General features: G+C 38.8%; 1 protein-coding gene across 9 annotated transcripts in view; it reads left to right on the top strand.

Annotated features, from left to right (window-relative positions):
- The window catches only part of MYBPC1 (myosin binding protein C1), a 125,161-nt gene that overhangs the window by 31,364 nt on the left and 69,573 nt on the right, over positions 1–24,224 (top strand). For 7 of the 9 annotated variants that reach the window (XM_088467846.1, XM_088467842.1, XM_088467849.1 and 4 more), the window contains 5 exons: positions 9,293–9,331; positions 11,244–11,279; positions 12,384–12,467; positions 21,578–21,726; positions 23,221–23,338. In XM_088467846.1, the coding sequence (XP_088323972.1) occupies positions 9,293–9,331; positions 11,244–11,279; positions 12,384–12,467; positions 21,578–21,726; positions 23,221–23,338 (426 nt within the window). Of the gene's footprint in view, positions 1–8,881; positions 8,918–9,292; positions 9,332–11,243; positions 11,280–12,383; positions 12,468–21,577; positions 21,727–23,220; positions 23,339–24,224 lie in introns of all 9 variants that reach the window. The other 2 variants (XM_088467844.1, XM_088467847.1) reach the window with 2 other exon arrangements.

Here is a 24,224-nt window from a genome sequence, read left to right as displayed (position 1 = left end):
CCAAAACTAGGCAGATACCACAAATGTCCTGACTTATGTAGGACAATCTCAAGTCTAGTGCTCACCACAACAGTAAAGTGTGCTACATGACAATTAGGGATGTATTTAGTGTAGGCACAGGAATCAGGATAGCCTACCCTAGTGCTTTATAAATACTGGCAACATTCCCAGAGGATGTGGCATGTCTGGGAGACTCCCGGACTCTACACAGAATTCTCCCGGTCTCCCCTCAGAGTAGACCACCCTCTTGGGTCCTGTCTACTTCCTCAGAGAAGTGGTGAGGAGGCCATGATGATGCATTTCCTGCACCTGCTTGTCCCTTGGACTACCCTTTCAGGATCTAAAGTGATGCCTAAAAAGGGGGCAAGTATGCCCCAATGTGACGCAGAAGTTGTGGAGGCCATGTCCCGATTCCCAAACAGGATAAGTCACTGTGTTTGGTGCTAGCTCAAATGTCCCATCACAGCTTCTATAGCTTGTAAATGAATATAGACGGTTATTTGGTGTGTCAGTTTTTATTGTCTTACAAAGAATAGATAGATAGATAGATAGATAGATAGATAGATAGTGTTTATAAACTCCTAAAAGTAGAAAACAGAATAATTAACATAATGGAAACTTTTTTAAATAAAAGAGATTTAATATATCTAAATTTAGCTCACTAAGGGGTCTATTTACTAAGCAGTGTTAGGAGACAGAGTGAAAAGTGATAAGTCAGTGATAAGGTGCCAGACAATCAGCTCCCAGCTGTCATTTTTCAAACACAGCCTGTGAGATGACAGTTGGGAGCTGATTGGCTGGCACTTTATCACTTTCTTATCACTTTTCACTCTGTCTCCTAACACTGCTTAGTAAATAGACCCAATAGTGAGCTAAATCTAGATATATTACATCTCTTTTATTTAAAAAAGTTTCCATTATATTAATTATTCTGTTTTCTACTTTTAGGAGTTTATGGGGCATATGTATCAAAGCTTGATGTGAGATAAAATTGTGAGATATACATCACCAACCAATCAGCTTCTAACTTACATTTTGTAGGCGGTGTTTAAAAAATGATAGTTTCGAGCTGATTGGTTGGTGATATATATTTTGCAATTTTATCTCGCATCAAGCTATGATACATATGTCCCTATAAACACTATCTATCTATCTATCTATCTATCTATCTATCTATCTATCTATCTATCTATCTATCTACTTAGTAAATAAACCCCTATGTATGTATTGTAGTTAACTGATTTGTTATTTTATTTCACAGCTTTGGTAGCCTGTATATTCTTGTGTGGTATTTATGCCCCTAGAGCTGTTTTGTGCAGTGCATAGAAGTAGCCATTTTGTTTGCTAGTTATCGCTGTATTACCACTAAACAGTCCCAATTTGGTCAGGTCTGAAACAGGCACGGCTCTGCTATAATGGTCTCTGTGGATCCAGGTGTGGTTTGGGCAGATCATGGGTTTGACCTATGACCTATGTGTGCCACAAATTGAATTTTGAAATGTTGGTAGGTATGTATTCTATTCATAATGTACATATTGTATATATGTTATCTTTATATAAGTATATGAGTAGAGTGACAAGTTGCAGTCTGTGACTATCTGCAACATTTACAAGTGAAATGTGATGCAACTTGCATGCTGGGCATGTTCTTGTTGTATTCCCAGTTCTATGCAGCTTTCCTTATAGTTAGTGTATCCTAAAGTAAGCAGAAAGGTGGTTATTTATGACAGAGAGGCACAGTATGAAGGTATATTTTTATTTATGATGCTATGCATAGATGCCAATAATTTAAGATAGTTGAGTATTGTTTCCAGCCTAAAGAAAAAAGTACTTTTATTGAATGGTTGGTCAATATTGACAACCAGGGACTGTCTCTGGCCTTTACCTCTCTGCTTCAGGTTCTGTAAGCAAGGATTGCAGCATTTCCCATAGCACAATGATGTTCCTGGTAACAGGCGAGCCATACGCATAATGACCTGGGCCCAATATTGGGGCGAGCGCAGGGAAAATTGAAAAACAATATTTGTCTTTGTGCCCATGATATTTAAATAAAAAACAAGGGGTGGTGCAAACTTCCTGTCCTCTCAAGATATGTCTGGCTATCGCTTTGTCAAAAATAATGCAATATATTTAATATTGCAAAGCTCAATCATTATGATAATAACAAAATAATAAATAATGAAATTATATAGGTAAGAAAAAAAAAACAATACCCAATAGGGTTCCTGCCATCCTGTACCTGAGTGAGTATGGAGATGTGGGAAGGAGGAGTCCAGAATGCATGATACATCACATTTGCTTACATTTTCCTTTATCACAATTATTCTGGAAGAAGATGCTTGGAGTATACATAAGGTGTGTACTACAATTGTTACTGTATCTAACAATTGTGGTAAGCTTGTGCTTCCAGGCTCATAGGGGTATTCAATATGGAGCGAAAACACAGTTTCTGTGATGTTTTCGCTCGGATGACGTCATTTTTGCCGCTTTTACTTTTACACCGTATTCAATTTGAAAACTTTTCGCCGGTGCGAAAAGTATATTGCATTCGAACCTGCGAAAAAATTTCACCAAGGAATGGGTGGCGAAAAAAAGTGCAGAATTGGGGTTTTGGGGTGCAACATTTTGGAAACCATCCTGCAACCTTCAGACAGTCCCCCAAAGGTATACTGTGTCAAAAAATGTAAAAAAAAACAAACCTCAGGAAACCCCCCAAAAAAACACTTTCATTTAGGGGGCGGAAAAAAAAATTTGGAGTACAAAATTAAAAACTAGCGAACTACAATCTAGGGGGGTCCCCATGTATGCCCCAGGTGTTTTTGTCATTGCAGGTGTTTGCGGCAGGCGGATTTTTCAAGTTTTTTAAAACTTCACTTTAGCAACTTTTAAATATGCTCACCCCCATTTTCAAGTACCCAAAATTTGCTGGAACTACTTACTTTCTGCAAAAAAACCCTTCTAAATACTATTCTTCACCACCTTCCCAAATCCCCAAACTAGCAGCTATTGAGCCTGTTTAGAGACCCCAAAAACCTTCAGCAGGGCAAATCGGGGGTATCCAGAGTGATCCCACATATCAGAGCATCTTTTTGGGGGTGTTAGGGTAATTTCCCCAAAAATCAGCGAAGTTTTCGCTGATTTCACATTTGCCGGTTGCAGTTTTCGACGATTTCATATTGATGGGTATAATCGGGGGCGCGCCTGATACTTTTTCGCCGGCAAAAGCTCCGATGTGCGACGAAAACTTCGACCAACATAGACGGCGAAGTTTACGTTTCATATTGAATACTCCTATCAGTCTCCTCCTTTGGGAAGGTCTTACAGCTAGCAGGGCTGAGAGCAGTGTGAAGGGGATTTTGTAATGTGAAATTGAAAGGTCCTAATTTAATGAGGGATATATGAGTATTTATTATAAAGAAATAAGGACAAGTGAAAGTTATTTATATTTGGAGTGCAAGTTGAACCATTGCACTATTGATGGGCATACTGGCAGTTTTATGCACATTGTGGTGTGACCATACTGTCTCCTGGGAAAAGTAGGTGCAGTGGGTCATATAGAGGCCAGCAACTTTGCACTGTGCCATCTGTTGTAAATAACCCCTAATTAGTTTAAACTAGCCCAGTGCACTTAGCATGTATAAGGAAACCCATACACTGCATGTCTATTATTTTTGTCCTCAAAATTCTACACACAATACCCCATAATGACAACGTGTAAAAAGTTTTTTTGAGATTTTTGCAAATGTAGTAAAAAAAAAAAAAAAAAAAAAACACTAAGAAATCACATGTACATAAGTATTTACAGCCTTCACCATGAAGCTCAAAATTGAGCTCAGGTGCATCCTGTTTCCACTGATCAACCTTGAGATGTTCCTACAGCTTAATTGGAGTCCACCTGGGGTAAATTCAGTTGATTGGACATGATTTTGAAAGGCATACACTTGTCTATATAAGACCCCACACATGACAGTGCATGTCAGAGCACAAACCAAGCATGACATCCAAGGAATTGTTTGTAGACCTCCGAAACAGGATTGTCTCGAGGCACAAAACTTTTTACATGTTGTCATTATGGGGTATTGTGTGAAGAATTTTGAGGACAAAAATGAATTTATTCCATTTTGGAATAAGGCTGTAACATAACAAAATGGAAAAAGTGAAGTGCTGTGAATACTTTCCAGATGCACTGTATCGAATAACTAAAAATTCAGAAACATGGAGCCCCCAAAGTCCACCAAAATCAGTTCTCTAATGCTCATCTAATTCACATTGTCTACACTGAAGCAGTTCACAATGTTTCAAAACTCAGGGGAATGGCTCCACCTAGTGGCATAAATGGAGGATGTTAGCTCCACAGAATTGCAAATCTTTGCCTCCATTGGCTGATTTTGACATGCTGCCCTAGTCCTCATGTCTAAGTGCTATAAAGCTCCATTGTTCCACCCTCCACAACTTCTCATGCATCATGTGTATTCAATAAATCAATGTATTCTCCCAGTACTTAAACTGATCATTATCTATTTATATAGGTAGACATATGAATGTGATAACATAATGTAACAGGGCAGCCATCCAGGCCTAGTAAGCCTTTCCATAAATCCAGGGCTGTAAAGTTTCCACACGGAATTGCAGAACAGTATTTAATGGTAAGGAAAACAAAAAGGCAGCCTACGGGATCACAGGACAGTGGTCTGCAGTATACAGAATTAAAAAGCAGCAAGCATTTGATAATTATAGCCCATTGGCTGGCCAACCTCTGTATGTAGGCCAGGTATCAGTATATCCTTGACTCTATTAGAAAACACTGGGATTACAATGTTATATTATAACTTGCTTCATAAATAAACCATAGAATTGAATGTGATTCCTTAAAAGATTGTTGTTTCTATGTTTATATTTTCTGCTTCACAATTTATTAAGTAATCTAATAATCTGTTCATACCATCTCCTTTCAACAGCAAATACGGTGCTCACTTATTAATTATTTGTAACACATAGTAGCTGCTTAAATACAGGGCTGCTGACCTTTGTGTGCACAAGATCTACAACCTTACAAGACAATGGAGTTTCCTAACCCAAAACATGAATTGTACATTTTTATTGTTAAATTGATTTATTTTTCTTAATTAGATGGATATTTATTAAAATACAGGTAAAAGTTGTAATAAATTCAATTTTTTTTTCATTATTATTTCGATAATGGAACAGACTCAAGACTCATCCTAACAAAGAAAAACTTCTTTTAAGTAATTTCTGTTTTCATTTCACTTATTACTGTCATGCTGCAGTAGAAAGATTTGCAGTGACATGTTCTAGACTAGTAGATGTGTAACTGGATCAGTTTGTTCTGTTGGCACCTTCTTCTGGGGCATGTATCACTGACCTTTGGTTCAGCCTTTCACAAACATTCCAAAATATCACTTACAGTCGCTGCTTTAGACTAGCATATATTAGTGACATACTTGTCAGAAAATGTGCCCCTTGGTTCAGCCTCTCAGTTCAAGGTTAATCTGTTCGTATTCCATTGTACCATTAATAGTCCCATAAAAATCTTGGGCACTTGTGGCATGGAAGTAAAAACACTGGTAAGTTCAACATACACCCTGTAAGTCTTGGCTCTCCCTTTAGTCATGATGTTGGATTCATTCCAGGGAATGAGGGAAAAAGAACATGTGAAGATGCTTGAAAGAAATTAGTTCATCATCTTGTCATTCAAGTTCAGACAGGATATGCAGTGCCTGATTGCTCTTCTATATGATCTTATTCATGCAATGCAATGCAGGTTTTCTTGCTGATCAAGTTCCCTGGTTTAAATCCTTGATTAAAATGCACATGATGGGCCTAATTTTAGAAACCGCTCAGATAAAAAATAACAGCAGATTTTTAAAGGAGAAATGCATCCATGAATAGGTTGACCTTAAGCATGATGTACAGTATTATCGTTTTAAAGATGTCCTTCCCTACCAAGTAATAGTGAGGGTCCTTCCTCCCCTGCTTTTATCCACCATAGTATTCCCAAGCTCAGCCTCCTGCAAGCACCTCGATGGGATGTTAGGCAAGGATGGAAATTGTGTACTAGTTGGTTTCTCTCTATTGTCAGAAGCCGAACGCCCAGGAAATCTTTGCGATTTTCTCTCATAAGGACTGCATCTCATTAATATACACAGCCTTTATTGCTGAGCTGATCCATGTACCTTGTCTAGATTCATTGCTCACAGTAGGCTTGCTTAAAAAAAAGGCACATTCCTTATATTTTTTCTTTGCTAAAATACTATACATAGAAACAATGGTCACTCATATATATTTCATCTCCTGTAAATGATGTGTTTATAAATGGTGTCTAGTGATGTCATGCTACTAAAAAGAGACTTAATGATTACGTTAGCATATAGCTGTACCTCTGATGTACCGGTCGTGTACTTCCCCCAAAACCAATCTCTGATGTAAAGCTGGCCACACACTAGACCAACTTACATCCAACCAGCCAACTAGTTGATTGGTTGGAATGAAAATCTGGTAAGGTATGAAAGCAAATTACATCAGCAATTTGCTCCCAAACGCCAGAAAATGGACAAAAACTGTTGTTTGAACAAATTGTTTAGATCAAACATTTAACAAATTAATCTGAACGACCATTTTCATCGGTTTTCTGGCATTTAGGAGCAAATTGCTGATCATCAGTTACTCCCATACGTTACCAGATTTTCATTCCAACCAATCAACTAGTTGACTGGTTGGACAGATAATCTTTAGATGTGTGGCCAGCTTAAGAATGTGTGTTTCAGCTGATTCATTTCTGTTCCTTCTACATCAGATCTCTAGTGATCCAGTGGGTGGATTATTGAAATTGTCTCATTAGAGATTTTAGGAAAAATCTATATTTGTGCATTAAAATATAATGTTCAGCTGTATCCTCATACACCTAGCTTCAATATGCCATATGGCACGAGACACTCGGCGTGACTGAGCCGTTTCGTGAGGTGTATCATACCGTCTTTTTGTTTACACTTTACATCTTGTTAGCAGATGCAGCGATACAATACTCAGTGTACTATAGATGCTGGGCTGCTACTTTAACCGCACAGGAATTAGTTTCAAGCAGATGAAGCACAACGGAACTTGGCTTGAGAAAAAGCCGCAGCCATTGCATCGTAGCACTTCATATACAGATGTAGAAATGTCACACATCAATTGAGCAGTTCAATTTGGCAAAGTAGTTTTGTCACTTCTATCTTATTTATAGAAAAGAAGCACATTTTAGGTGAAAAATGCCCTCGGCATCGCTGAGTAGCCTGAGACCTGGTGCGCTGAGAAGGGGTGTTTGGCGCGACTGAAGCCAGAGTGTATGAGGCGACACCTGTATGTACTTTTAGTTATAATAATATGAGAAGTCACTGAAGGATCACATGACATAAATATGCTTTTTCTTTGTCACATGACATACAGTGCATATGTGTAAATAAATCATGTGTTTCAGCAAATGGGAAATAAATCTGTATTTTTGTTAATGTGAATGTGATGTGAAAAATACAGTTTAAATGCTTGAATTTTGAGTATAATACAAAATGCCTACTACACTTGTGTATCTCTTAGTCTTCCGGTCACTGCACTGTGGATCTAAACAGATGGAATAGTGAAACATCCAGCTGTAAGAGATATCCTAACAGCTATGGTTAACCAGTATGTGGTCTGCCAATAAAGATCATGGAGGGTTAGTTAAAGATTATCGCACAGCATCTACAGTATGTCACCCTTTTGCAAAATAAGTATTCCTCTCCTATGTTGAGATGTACTCTTTATAAGTATTATATTAATAGGCTGCTATAAAGATAGAAAACTATTAATATAAGAGCATAGTACATGGGAAATCTCAGTGCTTTACTTTTAATCAGTGCTTGATTTTAAACCGTAACCAACCGCAGCGGAATGATTATAAGAGGTTGCGCAAATGACACAAAGTTATTTTTATGCTACCATGTGTCCATGCAACTCAAGTTTCAAACCTTTTTTCAATTGTTTTCCACTAAAGCAATATATCCGGTTTCACTCCCATAGTAACTTCAAGGCCCAGTTGTGTTAGCCTGCAGTTTGCGGTCACTGGCACAATTTTGGCAATATAAACGCTATTTAAAGTGGCATTTATTTTTACCAACCTAGTTTTGCCTTAAAAGTAATTGCCACTTCACATCCAGTGACTATATCGCGGAAATCGTGTTGATGCTCGCAAATCGCAGGCTATTACTTTTTGGCCACATAGTCTAGAAAGACCACAGTTTACAACTAGAATAATTTAATTGAAAGAGATTATTTGTATATAATTTTTAGATGCTTATTGAAGAAAAAATGCTATACCGTTAATAGTCACATGATTCCAAAATATGTAGCCAGTCCAAGGAGTGGTAGATTCAAAATAGCCCCGGGCATTGGTAGAACCATTTAACCCCAGTCCAATTGCGTTTTAATCTAAATACATTTCTTGATCACCCCGTCACATTCACAATTGCTGATACCATATGAGTTTCAATTGTCATTAGAACACACAGCAGTGTTCTTATCACAGATGTATTAATTTGCCCAGTAAGTCTCATATTCCAAGAATTTAACAATAAATGGCAAGAACATTTCCCCGTAGCCATTGAGATACCGTATATAGAAATCCCTCAGTTTAAGTCCCTTTGGGAAGGTCATAATCGCACCAGTGAGTTTGAAAGTGGAATGTCTGTCTTCCATTCAGCAATGAGTTTCAAGCTACCACTGCCATTATTATTCACCACTGTATGTAATATTGAGATGTAGATGTTCAGTTTACATGTATGTTATGCCTGTGATTAATATGTGGCAGACAGATTCATTGTGTATGTGGTGCACATTTTACTTACAGACATGGAAGACAGTGATGTGACATCTTCTTCAGAAGGTCAGATGTGTGGTTGACCTTAATTTCAATGTGTTTTCTCTTTCTTGCTGCTGTGTACATTCCTAACATTTCCAAGCCTCTTGAAAACTCCCCATATGTTCATGTAATACTTGTTCTACATTTCGTCTTTGTGCCCTCATTTCCTCTTTGCTGATTGCTGGTTTCTCATTTCAGCTACTGAAAATTCCAAGCTTTCTTCCCATGAGTTTGTAGCTTCCTCTGAGTGTTGCAGGCTGCTGCTGCTGTTGCTGTAACTATGTGGTCTTTTTTGCAGGATTTTTATTTTGCCTATGTTTCCACTGCAAAGGACTCACGTCACATTATGTAATGTACATGCATGTCCACAGATTAATCATTCTTATTTTATGTTTGCAGATGAAGATACATCTTCTTCAATTAGTACTCCTCCTCCAGGTAGCTTTTCCTTTTCTTTCCTGTTCTCTTTCCTGTTCAAAATGTAGGACTGCTTGCACACAGCTGGAAAATGTCGGTGCTATGATATATTACTTGGTTGGTCTTTGTGGATCCATGTCTGGGTTGAAATTATAGATGTGCAGGTTCGGATTAGTTCAGATTTTCCCGCCAAATTGTGATTTCTTTTTTTTCCCGCCAAAAATCGGGTTTAGGAAATATGGTAAAACGTCATCTTTCATGGACAAGCATCCTCTTTCATGGACAAAAGGCGGGAAAAATCCAAATTTGGTGGGAAAATCCGAACTAATCCAAGCCTACACATCTCTAGTTGAAATGTGAAGAAATACAAGCAACATTCATAGTTGACAGCGGAAGAGATATTCAATGTTCCAGAACTGTCTGTGCTTCAGGGGACTATGTATTAAGCCTTGGAGAATAATAAAGTGGAAAAAGATAAAGTACCAACCAATCAGCTCCTAACTTTCATTTTTCAAGCACAGCCTGTAAAGTGACACTTAGGAGCTGCTTGCTTGGTACTTTATCTCTGTCCATTTTATCTCTCTCCAAGGCATAGAATATAGACCCCTCAGGAACTAACACTTATTTTCAGGAAGAAATCTATTCTGGATCCATACAAAGGACCTGTCGGTGTGATTATCTTACTAGTAAAACTTATTGGGATTTCAGATATTTAGTGAATTGGTGTGTTTGTTGCTGGTTCCCTGAGGACATTTGTAATTAGCTTGTGATTAAGCAGTATGTGTAAAACATGTGCTTAAGGAAGTGCAGCTCCAAAGGATTATCAGCCAAAGGCACCGGAGAAGGGATTACAGTTCAGATACATAAAGCTCACATTAGGAGCACATTAGGATGGAAGGAAATTAGGCTTCATCTGACTCCTTCATTACTGTAAGCACCATATAGGCTGATAATTAGTAGATGCTAGAATACTGATCAGCTAATGTTCCTCTTTGTGCACTCCTTCTACACAAATGATCAGATACAAGACTTCTTTAGGTGAGTTTTGCTTATAAACCACAAATCACAGTATTAGTAATCCATACACAATTGAAAGACGTCAAAATAACCAATATTGATTAAAATGTTATTTGTTTGTAGGTTAAATAGTACATATAGTATATTTAAAATATACTGTTTAGGTAGTAATCAATGGAAAACTACGCATGTCCTCAATATATTTACAAGTTAGGGACTCCAGGGCTGACCTATGGCATACTTACACTTTCCTAATATTATATACCTATCATAATATTACATATACTGTGATACTCTTTCATGATAATTGATCTCATTGCTGCTATATAAATAGTTGCAGAAATGTATACTATGCTGTAATAATGCAATACATCTTCCATAACATGAGCCCACCTGTATATGGTGTATCTATTGGAGGAGACAGAAGAGATCTGTGACCATAATAAGGCAAATCCATATTTTACATGCATAGTATATTGGAGGTGTATAACTGTATATTGCATACCCCTCTAATATAATTCATGTTAGAGCATGGGAGTGCTCATTCCAAAACTTTTTATCTAATAAATTAATAAACTATTTTGGCTCCAGTTGGACAATATTGTTTTATCTCCTGTTGGTGTAAATCTCCCATCATGCCCAGCAGCAGAAGAAATCGCTCTATCCACATTCCCTTGTTTATTAAAATGATGTAAGTCCTGTATTTTGCCTATTCTGACCATTTACAGAGGTTTAATCTGAAAAGAGTAACCATATATTATAAATAAATATCCAGATATAAAAAATATGCTCTACACAGATACAAGAACAACTGTACATACAGCATCTACGTCCTTTTAATTTTCAGCTGTTTCCCATGACTTCGTAATAACAAATCTGCTCATATTTATCATTGCAACTCCATGTTTTCTTTCAGATTCAAATGCTCGATCTGCGGACAGGAAAGATTCTGGTAAGTAATTATCATTAATATGCCACAATCTTCATAATCAGCTATATGGTCTTCTAGCCAAAAGGAAATCGCAAAACGCTAGTTTCAAATAAAACTTTGATAAGCTTAGGAAGAGATTTTATATTTTTCTCCAATTCTAGTATATCTGATTTTGAGTTATTTTTTTATGCATTTTCTTTAATAATGTTCAGCTTACGCAATAATGTATAGTAACACATATAAATGGCTATTGAGAATTTTATTAAATCCATACAAATCGTTTAGAAAAAGTTGATAAATATGGTTGGTCTACAGATTGAATTGTACCCCGGTCTCTGGTGATGATGATTTGGGGGTCTAGTTACTAAGCAGTGTTAGGAGACAGAGACAAGTGATAAGGTGCCAGCCAATCAGCTCCCAACTGTAATTTTTCAAACACAGCCTGTGAGATGACAGTTGGGAGCTGATTGGCTGGCACCTTATCACTTTTCACTCTGTCTCCTAACACTGCTTAGTAAATAGACCCCTTGGTTTGGTCGTTCATACTTCAGCACCAGTATTCTGTAACCGAGCACATACATACAGTACATATGCAGACTACTGAAAGGAAGCTAACAGTGCACAGTATATAATCTATAATATATATAATATACCGTATTCACTGCTTTTATTATAGCTTGGCTTTCAATCTCATGATTTAGCCTAATATACAATATGACTGCAGTTCCATAATGCCCAGGTTTTGTGTTCTAACGTTCTTCATTTCAGGGAATTAGGGAAGCTGCATCACCCGGAGACTAATGAGTATGTAAAGCTTACGCAGAACTGCTATATTACCCCTATCATTCTTTTGCAGATATTTCTTTTTGAGTCTAGTACTTGAAAAAGCCAAACATGGAAAAGGAACATATACTGATTTTTTTTTTATTTGTTATGACTTTACATAATCTGTTTAATTACTAGTACGAGTCTGACTTTGACGATATACATTCTATTACTAAATTAATTCCTTACACAGGAAATATGAGAACAGTGACAATGTTTCATGAACATTGACTAAGTGGCCAGTGTCCAAGAACTCTACATGTTTAGATCAACTATTCTCATTGTTTGGTTCTCTTACAGGGCAGGATGATGCAGACAAGCGGGATAATTCTCAACGATCAACTTTATTTATTGATACCCCTTCTAGTGGAACAATAAATGTGGGTGAGTGTTACAGTTGGGTCGGACATATATACCGTCCTAAATTCTGACTGCTTACTGCACTAGGTTTTCTTCTATAGGAGATGTCACGTGTACTCTGCGTAAGATGTGATACAATGTGTACTGAGCAGGGGTATAGACCAGGAGGCCGGTTATTTTCACGCTGTAGTTTAGCTCTATGATTTCCTCAATGTGTTTCCAGTTCCACACCAATTTCCTTTATCCCGATTCATCTGAATAAATACATAAGAATAATAATTATGAATTACATATTTACTCTACATTTAGAAGTAATAAATTTTAACAAACTGACATGAATTCTCAATAATAGAAAAATATGCCAGAACACAAAAATAGACACAATATATATTTCTATGCTTACACATTTTCAGGGACAAATATACTTGCACATATATGTGCACAACTTCATACATGCACATACACAAACAATGGGAAATGCACATTTTTACATAAAACATATGTAGAGCTCCCAGAAAATTCACGAATATGGGAAACTAAACTATCACCACTACTGAAAGTCCTGATGAAAAAGCTGCAATAAATGCTTTGAAATGTTGACTGTCACGCTGCTTTGAAGCCTCTGTCTGTACCAGGAGTGCCGCACTCATGTAAAACTAACATTATATATATATATATATATATATATATAGTCACCATACATCCGGCTCTCCCTGGAGTGAAATGGCTTGGCCCGGTGCCCGCGAGGAATGGATAAGTATTCGGCATGAAGTCGCGGCACTCAGGGTACTTGAAAAAGATTTAATGTGACATCTCAATAATGCAACGTTTCTGTGCCAACAACCGGCACTGTCCTCAGGCTAAAGAACACTGGGAATCATCTTACCTTAAGTAGCACCCGTGCAGCATGCAGACGCCCAAGCCGGAAGCGGGACCGCTCACCCGGACCGGCGGCGCTTGAGAGTGACATCATCACTCGCGACATCATGTGCCCATCACCTAGGTAACATAACCAAATCAAACTGAACAAAACATAAACACAAACACAGACACAAACACAGAACGCCGCTGGTATGCCATATATAGCAACTAGATAAAATACAAAGCTGGATAAAAGATACATAATAAAACACATGGATAAGTATATGTAACAATTAGAGCATGCCACATACAAGAATACAGTGCATATTGGTTATCGAATATTGACCTTTCAAATAATCATAAAGAAACCAAAAACATATAAGCATAAGTACATATAAATAATGCCTATGTTATTAAGGATAAATGACATCATTAATATCAAACTAGATAATGCCTGAGTACAAAAAAATGATAATCATATAAAGTATTGTAAGCCAAGGTTCTTGTTTAGACCCCTGGGAACAAGGGTCCCTAAACGAAAAATCCAACGGCTTTCCATTTGAAGAAGTTTCAAGCTACGATCACCGCCCCTCAACGATTGAGGGACGTGATCAATCATACGGTACCGCAAAGTAGAAAGTGGATGGGGAGCTTGACCAAAGTGCCGTGCCACTGGCTGCTCACTGTCACCATTCAAGAGAGCTGCTCGAATTGCAGATCTGTGAGCAGCCATACGCTCCTTAAAGGAACGTTCGGTCTTACCAATATAAGAAAGCCCGCAAGGGCAAATAATCTGATAAATAATAAACTTAGAATTGCAGGTAAGCCTAAAATTTATAGAATATTTTTTGCCAGAATGGGGATGGCAAAAGGTATCACCAGGGATTAAAAAACCGCAGGTGGTGCACGTACACTTGATACAACCTTTTTTACCAGTCAAAAAGTGACTAGGTTTTTTAGACAAAATATTGTGAACATTGGGTTTAACTAAGAAATCTCTGAGGTTGCGCCCTCTCTTATAGCTAGCCATTAATCTAGTATCAGCTAGTTTAAGATCAGTGTCAGACTGAACAATAGACCACAATTGTCTGGATGTTTGATTAATAGAAGAGCTAGCAGTATTATACTTAGTAACCCAAGGTAGAATATTGGTATTGGAAGGTTTATCATGTTGTTTTTTCAATAAGATTTCTCGATTGATTCCAAGGACTTTAGCCTTGGTCTCATAGAGAAGTTTCTCATCGTACCCCCTTTCCAAAAATTTTTGAATCATAGATTCCATCTGTGAATCGGCAAGGTTAGGATCAGAAGTGATGCGTCTGATACGTAAAAGTTGAGAAAATGGTAATCCTCTCTTGAGGGGGTAAGGATGAAAACTTGACATATGCAGCAAATTGTTGCGGTCGGTAGGCTTGGTGTACAAAGAAGTATCAATCTTACCCCGATCAAGAGTGATTTGTACATCGAGAAAATTAACTGTGGTGGCACTAATAGTATATGTAAATTTTACTGGATGGTTCAAAGAATTGTGATTATCAATAAGTAATTTAAAAGCTGATTCACTGCCTCGCCAAAAAATAAGCAAATCGTCGATATATCATCTATAAAAGACGATATTATCGGAAACATTGCTATCTGAGAAGAAGACTAGGTTTTCGACATCAAACATGTATGTGTTGGCGTACGATGGGGCCACACTGGACCTCATCGCACAACTAACACATTGCAAATAGAAAGTGCCATCATAGATAAAAAAATTATTACGTAACACTAAAGAGAATAGATCAATAACCAAATCGATGTTAAGCCCACTGTATAAAGAGTTATCGATTAGAAGACGCTTCATGGCTAGTAACCCCTGATCATGGGGTATCACAGTGTATAGACTGGCAACGTCAACGCTACAAAGTAGGATCTCTTCTGTGAAAACTGGTAACTCATTTAGCGAATTAAGTAGAGACATCGTATCCAAAAGGTAAAATTGATGCTGCTGGATGCAAGGTTGACAAAGAGTATCCAAATAAGTAGCCAGTGGTTGAAAGAGAGATTTAGTAGCAGCGATGATAGGACGTCCAGGCGGCTTGTTAAGAGTCTTGTGAACTTTAGGGATAATGTATAATATAGGTGCAATGGGGTATGCAGGGACTAATGCAGACATTAACTCAGAATATATCAATCCTTCATTCACCGCCCTATGTAAAGTTTCTTGCAACTGTTTTTTAAATGCACCGGTGGGATCACCTTGTAATTTTCTGTATGTTACAATATCACTTAACTGTCTTTGTATTTCAGTGATATAATCTGCCGTATTGAGGATGACCAATGCACCACCCTTATCGGCCGGTCTGAACACCAAATCAGGATTTTTGGAAAGTTTATTCAGGGCACACCATTCACTCACAGTGAAATTACTGCTTGAGGGAGGTTTATCGAAGCATGATGCAGTCTGTTGGTCCAAGAGCCGCATAAAAGTTTTGATAGTTGGATTACTTGACGGGGGCTCAAAATTAGACCTAGGTTGTAACCGCAACAAGGCAGGAGGTATGTCAGTGTGAGAATTAGATTTAGTGGTGTTTTTTGAAAAGAATTCTCTTAATTTGAGTTGTCTATTAAGACGATATTTATCAACTTGCCACTCAAATTTGTCAGGTTTATTTGTTGGCACAAAAGATAAGCCTTTGGACAATATGTGAGCCTCTAAAGGTGATAATTCATAGTCTGACAAATTGATGACTAAGCATTCCGCCCCGCGGTGGCTGACCGCCTTTCACTTTTCCTCTGCCTTTTGTATTGTTGCCCCCGTCTCGTATATCTGCGGCTCCTCCTCCTGTAAATTTTGCAATACTTAACAAATGTTCCATGGATCTAATTCTTCTTATTATTGAACAAAGCACTAGATTAGGAGATTACAAAGAGGTAGAGACCCTGAGTCTTCGTATGAATTTTCTTCTTCAGCTAGCGATCTGGAAACTCCTCAGCAGCCAAAAAACTTGATAGGCACAGGAGGTGTGGTTACGAGGGCAAAATTTACAGGAGGAGGAGCCGCAGATATACGAGACGGGGGCAACAATACAAAAGGCAGAGGAAAAGTGAAAGGCGGTCAGCCGCCGCGGGGCGGAATGCTTAGTCATCAATTTGTCAGACTATGAATTATCACCTTTAGAGGCTCACATATTGTCCAAAGGCTTATCTTTTGTGCCAACAAATAAACCTGACAAATTTGAGTGGCAAGTTGATAAATATCGTCTTAATAGACAACTCAAATTAAGAGAATTCTTTTCAAAAAACACCACTAAATCTAATTCTCACACTGACATACCTCCTGCCTTGTTGCGGTTACAACCTAGGTCTAATTTTGAGCCCCCGTCAAGTAATCCAACTATCAAAACTTTTATGCGGCTCTTGGACCAACAGACTGCATCATGCTTCGATAAACCTCCCTCAAGCAGTAATTTCACTGTGAGTGAATGGTGTGCCCTGAATAAACTTTCCAAAAATCCTGATTTGGTGTTCAGACCGGCCGATAAGGGTGGTGCATTGGTCATCCTCAATACGGCAAATTATATCACTGAAATCCAAAGACAGTTAAGTGATACTGTAACATACAGAAAATTACAAGGTGATCCCACCGGTGCATTTAAAAAACAGTTGCAAGAAACTTTACATAGGGCGGTGAATGAAGCATTGATATCTTCTGAGTTAATGTCTGCATTAGTCCCTGCATACCCCATTGCACCTATATTATACATTATCCCTAAAGTTCACAAGACTCTTAACAAGCCGCCTGGACGTCCTATCATCGCTGCTACTAAATCTCTCTTTCAACCACTGGCTACTTATTTGGATACTCTTTGTCAACCTTGCATCCAGCAGCATCAATTTTACCTTTTGGATACGATGTCTTTACTTAATTCGCTAAATGAGTTACCAGTTTTCACAGAAGAGATCCTACTTTGTAGCATTGACGTTACCAGTCTATACACTGTGATACCCCATGATCAGGGGTTACTAGCCATGAAGCGTCTTCTAATCGATAACTCTTTATACAGTGGGCCTAACATCGATTTGGTTATTGATCTATTCTCTTTAGTGTTACGTAATAATTTTTTTATCTATGATGGCACTTTCTATTTGCAATGTGTTGGTTGTGCGATGGGGTCCAGTGTGGCCCCATCGTACGCCAACACATACATGTTTGATGTCGAAAACCTAGTCTTCTTCTCAGATAGCAATGTTTCCGATAATATCGTCTTTTATAGACGATATATCGACGATTTGCTTATTTTTTGGCGAGGCAGTGAATCAGCTTTTAAATTACTTATTGATAATCACAATTCTTTGAACCATCCAGTAAAATTTACATATACTATTAGTGCCACCACAGTTAATTTTCTCGATGTACAAATCACTCTTGATCGGGGTAAGATTGATACTTCTTTGTACACCAAGCCTACCGACCGCAACAATTTGCTGCATATGTCAAGTTTTCATCCTTACCCCCTCAAGAGAGGATTACCATTTTCTCAACTTTTACGTATCAGACGCATCACTTCTGATCCTAACCTTGCCGATTCACAGATGGAATCTATGATTCAAAAATTTTTGGAAAGGGGGCACGATGAGAAACTTCTCTATGAGACCAAGGCTAAAGTCCTTGGAATCAATCGAGAAAACTTATTGAAAAAACAACATGATAAACCTTCCAATACCAATATTCTACCTTGGGTTACTAAGTATAATACTGCTAGCTCTTCTATTAATCAAACATCCAGACAATTGTGGTCTATTGTTCAGTCTGACACTGATCTTAAACTAGCTGATACTAGATTAATGGCTAGCTATAAGAGAGGGCGCAACCTCAGAGATTTCTTAGTTAAACCCAATGTTCACAATATTTTGTCTAAAAAACCTAGTCACTTTTTGACTGGTAAAAAAGGTTGTATCAAGTGTACGTGCACCACCTGCGGTTTTTTAATCCCTGGTGATACCTTTTGCCATCCCCATTCTGGCAAAAAATATTCTATAAATTTTAGGCTTACCTGCAATTCTAAGTTTATTATTTATCAGATTATTTGCCCTTGCGGGCTTTCTTATATTGGTAGGACCGAACGTTCCTTTAAGGAGCGTATGGCTGCTCACAGATCTGCTATTCGAGCAGCTCTCTTGAATGGTGACAGTGAGCAGCCAGTGGCACGGCACTTTGGTCAAACTCCCCATCCACTTTCTACTTTGCGGTACCGTATGATTGATCACGTCCCTCAATCTTTGAGGGGCGGTGATCGTAGCTTGAAACTTCTTCAAATGGAAAGCCGTTGGATTTTTCGTTTAGGGACCCTTGTTCCCAGGGGTCTAAACGAGAACCTTGGCTTACAATACTTTATATGATTATCATTTTTTTGTACTCAGGCATTATCTAGTTTGATATTAATGTTGTCATTTATCCTTAATAACATAGGCATTATTTATATGTACTTATGTTTATATGTTTTTGGTTTCTTTATGATTATTTGAAAGGTCAATATTCGATAACCAATATGCACTGTATTCTTGTATGTGGCATGCTCTAATTGTTACATATACTTATCCATGTGTTTTATTATGTATCTTTTATCCAGCTTTGTATTTTATCTAGTTGCTATATATGGCATACCAGCGGCGTTCTGTGTTTGTGTTTATGTTTTGTTCAGTTTGATTTGGTTATGTTACCTAGGTGATGGGCACATGATGTCGCGAGTGATGATGTCACTCTCAAGCGCCGCCGGTCCGGCTGAGCGGTCCCGCTTCCGGCTTGGGCGTCTGCATGCTGCACAGGTGCTACTTAAGGTAAGATGATTCCCAGTGTTCTTTAGCCTGAGGACAGTGCCGGTTGTTGGCACATAAACGTTGCATTATTGAGATGTCACATTAAATCTTTTTCAAGTACCCTGAGTGCCGCGACTTCATGCCGAATATATATATATATATATATATATACATATATATATATATATATATATAATATTTATTAATACCAGGGACTGGCACTCGAAATAAATCCAAATAGCTTGGGTCCGGTGCCTCCACAGATAGACAACAAATAATACATAAGAAGGTGCGGCACTCTATGAGTCCTGAGTGCTGCACCTTAAGAGATAGATATTTATAATACAAAGAGAGGTCCGGCACTCTTAATAGCAGAAAACAACAAGTTCCGGTGCCCTAATTAAGTTCAAGTAATAAATGCTTTAAAGAACAAAATGGCACTCAGAAGACATTTTCAAATAACTACACATATATATACACCCATATATTTATATATATATATATATATATATATACACACACACACACATATATACATGTGATATACACACACACACATATATATAAATATAAACACACACACGTGTGGATATTATATGTAGCAAACTGGCTGCAGTGAGAGACTTGTATAAAACGGCGACGGGCAGACCTCTGAAATGTAGGACAATAAAGGCAATATTTTAATTTTTATACAAGTCTCTTAATGCCGCCAGTTTGCAAAATGTTATTGGGTTACCGACCCATTGAAGGCGTGCACGTGTGTATGTGTTTGTGTGTGTCTGTGTGTATATATATATATATATATAATCTATTTATATATACAAACACACACACACTATATATATTTATATAATTTATTTATATATATGTACAGTGCAGTATATATATATATATATATATATATATATATATAAATATATATATATATTTCTATGTGCTATTTATTTTATATGTATCATCGTCATGTCATGGCTGCCACTGTCATGCACATTTTAGCTTACAATATAGGATAATCTTTTATTGTAAGCTAAAATGTGCATGACAGTGGCAGCCATGACATGATGATGATACATATAAAATATATAGCACATAGAAATATAAGTTCCCCCCGACTCTACAATATTTAACTGTAAGGTGGCCCAATTCATAAAGAGCAATCAGAAATACATACTTTGTTGTGACGCAGTATCTGAGCCAGCCGCGGCCACTCGAGTCGTGCAGGCTGCAGCTGCCCTTCCCGGCTCCTACACTTGTGACCACTGGAGGCGGAGCCATGAGCTGCCTGTCACTCACTAGCTCCGCAATGGCCGATGGGAGGAGCTCCCGTGGCCATTTTATATTCGCCTTCTCCTGGATGAGCTTCTGCGCATGCGCATAGAAGCTCATTACCGCGATCGCGGCAGCAGCCCTCACAGAGCCGCCTGTCAGTGTTAGGGATGGACATCGGAAGCCCACCATCATATGATGGCAGTGCTTCCGCCATTGAATCTTTTGATGCGATGGTAACTAACCATCGCATCAAAAGCATTTAATGGTGAAAAGTATTCATATGAATAGTAAAGGGGCGGGGTTAGGGGAGGGGCTCAGACACAAAGTTAAAAAAAAAAAAGAAAAACCCAGGCAAGCAGAGCTGTTTTAGGATGAGGAGAATGGGAAACACTGCCATGCTGCTGCTGCTGTGGGCACTTAAACAAGCAACAAGAAAGTGAAGTGTAAAAACAATAATAAATATACTTATAACACAATGAAAACTAACCTCTTACAGCACCAACAGAGAAATCACTCTCCATCTCTGCTGTTAAAACGTTGTTAGCTGTCACTCTGTGTGTGTCTGTGAGTGACAGCAGCTGCAGGGCCAGGGCTGCACACTGATTGGCTCTCACTGTCTCAGAGAGCGCAGAGAGGGGAGGGAGGGACAGGTCTGAGGCAGTCAGAGGCAGCCTCCAACGATCCCAGTAACATGATGCAGGAATGTTATCAGAGGCAGGAGACACAGCACACAGCAGTCAGGGGAGGCAGAACTTTTAGTTTTTAAAGAAAATAAGCCACCATCGCAACACCATTGAATGATTACCATTCGATGGCAGCAAACATCGGAAATGCTGCCATCGAATGGTAAAAACACTAACATCGTAAGAAAAACATCGATGGACAACAAACATCGACCATCGATGTCCATCCCTAGTCAGTGTTAAGCGGCCCAGCGGAGGGGAGAGGGGACCGGTGTCTCAGGACTTGTATATTCCGGCTTACGCAATTGGAAGGCCGCGGCACCACATAAAGACACAGCCGTGGCTGCAACTATGTGCACCTCTGAATCAGGCCCAGTATCATTGAATATGGTTCTTACCAAGGCAGAGCTTGCATATCTGTGGTGCCTCACTCCTTATATTTCTATAGGCTTGGACATAGAGGGCTGCATAGTCAAGTGGGCCGCTAAGCTTATAATTAATGTATTACCCTTTTTTAAGGTGGTGATATTAAGTTTGTTGCAAAAGTGGAGGCAAAAGATCTCCTTCGCAAGCCGACCGTTAAATGGCTGAAAGGAAAATGGATGGATTTGGCAAGTAAAGCTGGAAAGCATCTTCAGCTGAAGGACACATTTGACCGGATTAACAAGGTAGATATCACACTGCTATACTTTATTATTATTATTATTATTATTATTGTTATTATTATTATTATTACATAGGGTGCCACAAGTGTTCCACAGCACTGTACAGAGAGCAACACAATAAGTCAATACAGGGTAACTTTACCTAGAAGCCTGAGTGATGCTGGATTGAGACAGGGCTTGCCCTGGACATATACAACCTAGGCTCTTGCCTAGGGTCATCTTGCTCCAGAGGGGTTGTCCAAGAGCAGTCTGCAGGTCACAGCTAAGGGGGTGCCAGGTGGGGCATGTGCCCCAGGCAACGAAGATATCCTGCCTAGGGAGCCACCACGCCATGATCAGATTAAAAGAAGGGTGGTGATCAATCATTACTCTTCAAATATGCAGCGTTGTACAGACTCAGACTGCAGGGAGGGGGTCGGTGTAGGGGGAGGCAGGTAAGGAAGAGGAGGTAGCCACTCTGGAGGAGGGGGAGCTGGGAGGAAGACACAGGCAGGTGCAGGAGGAGAAGGGAAATGGGGCTGTGCAGTGAATTTGTAATGATTATATATATACATATTTTATAGATACATGGGATTGGCTGCAATTTAAGTTACTCCAGCTAAAAATCCTTCATTCTCTCTCAGAGTATGATGTTGGTTCAACGCTGCTTTGAGGTGGGGAGGGCGGCACCAGCTAAAATCTTGCCTAGGGCACTAAATTGGTCAGGGATGGACCTGGCTTGAGATCAGTTAAGTGAGGTAACAGATGAACATTTTGTAATGCTACAGGTGACAATAATCTGTGTATTATTTGATGCACTTGAGAAATTGGCATATGAGCTAAACTGATAACTTACTTATATCCACATAAAGACTCACACAGCAAATGAAGTTTAAATATGTCACAGCTTTTATTTTATCTACTAATTGCAAAATGGGTTGCACTAGAAAGCATTTCATTTAGCCCAACAAATAGGGTACCTGTGTGCTCCTTTACGCAAACTGGAATTGCTAGAGCCCCAACCTCCTTCGTTGGCTTAGTACTACTGGTTCCAACCTCTAGGGAGAAGCCCAGGTCCATCCTCTAGGGCAGAGACAACTTTCCCTATGGATGTGAGGGGCCCTAACTTCAGCCCTAATAGGCCGCTGAGAAGCAATGCTTTCCTGCCAAGCTGAAAAACAAAAATTGGTAGACAAAACCAACAAAGACAGCACAGCCAAAAAGGACACAAAACGGAGGGATGGATGGGGAATCATCCAGAGAGAGGCAGCCTAACTGGAAAAGCAATGGTTGACTGTTACTTAATTCAGACTGGGATTTTATGGTGAAATAAATATGTAGGGACATGTTATATGTGTTGTTTGGACTAGAGGTTTATGTGAAGCAACATTTCAAGCAGCAACTATAATTTTGTGGTAATTAGAAGTTGTACAGCAGTTGATACACTGTAAAATCATTGAATTAATTATCTGTGAATTATAGCAATCTCATATGATGACATAATATACTTAATTACAGACGTATACATTTGAGATGCACATAATAAAGGCAAAGGAGAACTATGCTGGGAACTACAGGTGTGAAGTTACCTATAAAGATAAATTTGACAGTTGCTCATTTGATCTGGAAGTTATTGGTAAGAGCTCGTTGTACATTCACAGATGATATGTAATGTATTTATTTATATGTATTTCTATGCCAAATAATACTAATGTTTGCCTTGGCATTATATATGATGTTTTTTCCAATATTTATAGCTATTTGGCTGTTCTTCCTACACTATGCATGTCTATGCATTATACAGTCATGACTAATCACATATAATGTCATAAAATGACGTAAGATCATTAATAGAGTTCAGCATGATGAGACCACCTGGAAATCTGACAGAGAGGATCTTCTACGTATTACAGATTCTTTTACTATAGAAATGCTCAGTCGCAGTATCACATTGGTGTTTGTCCCAGACGGAAATAATAGAGGCTTGAAAAAGAACATTACAGAAACTTGCTTCATTACCAATATAGGATTATTTAGAGGGATGTGACAAAATTGGAACAGTACGTGATTGCACATTGGCAACCCAACATTTCCAATGTGCAGTCTTACCATTCAGGGGGCGGGATGCAGCAAAGCAAGAAATGCGGTCAAACCCCCGAAAATGTGGTTTTCAGGGGTATGACCGCATATCTCATATGCATCAAGTCCCAGAATGTGATATAGTCTGGGGCTTTGACATGGTGGGCAACGCCATCTTCAGATGGTGATGCCCAATAGAAGCCTATGGCATTTTATTTGCGACGCCTCCCCTTGAGAGGGATCCAATTGGATACCTTCCACGTTGCGCGTCCTTCTGCACATGCCCAGAAAGACGCCAGAGAGGCTTATGGGTCGTGGACCCGGAAGTCCCTCGGACAACTCTTACTGAGTTAATTAACGCTGGCATGCATGCAAAGACTAGCAGGATGCATTGTAACCCAAATGCAATGCATCATGCATCCTGCCCAGTATGGCACTTAGTA

Source organism: Taudactylus pleione, unplaced genomic scaffold (genome assembly GCF_031769625.1).
Source record: "Taudactylus pleione unplaced genomic scaffold, aTauple2 ptg000077l, whole genome shotgun sequence".
Taxonomy (NCBI): Eukaryota; Metazoa; Chordata; class Amphibia; order Anura; family Myobatrachidae; genus Taudactylus; species Taudactylus pleione.
This window is presented reverse-complemented; position numbering and strand designations above follow the sequence as displayed.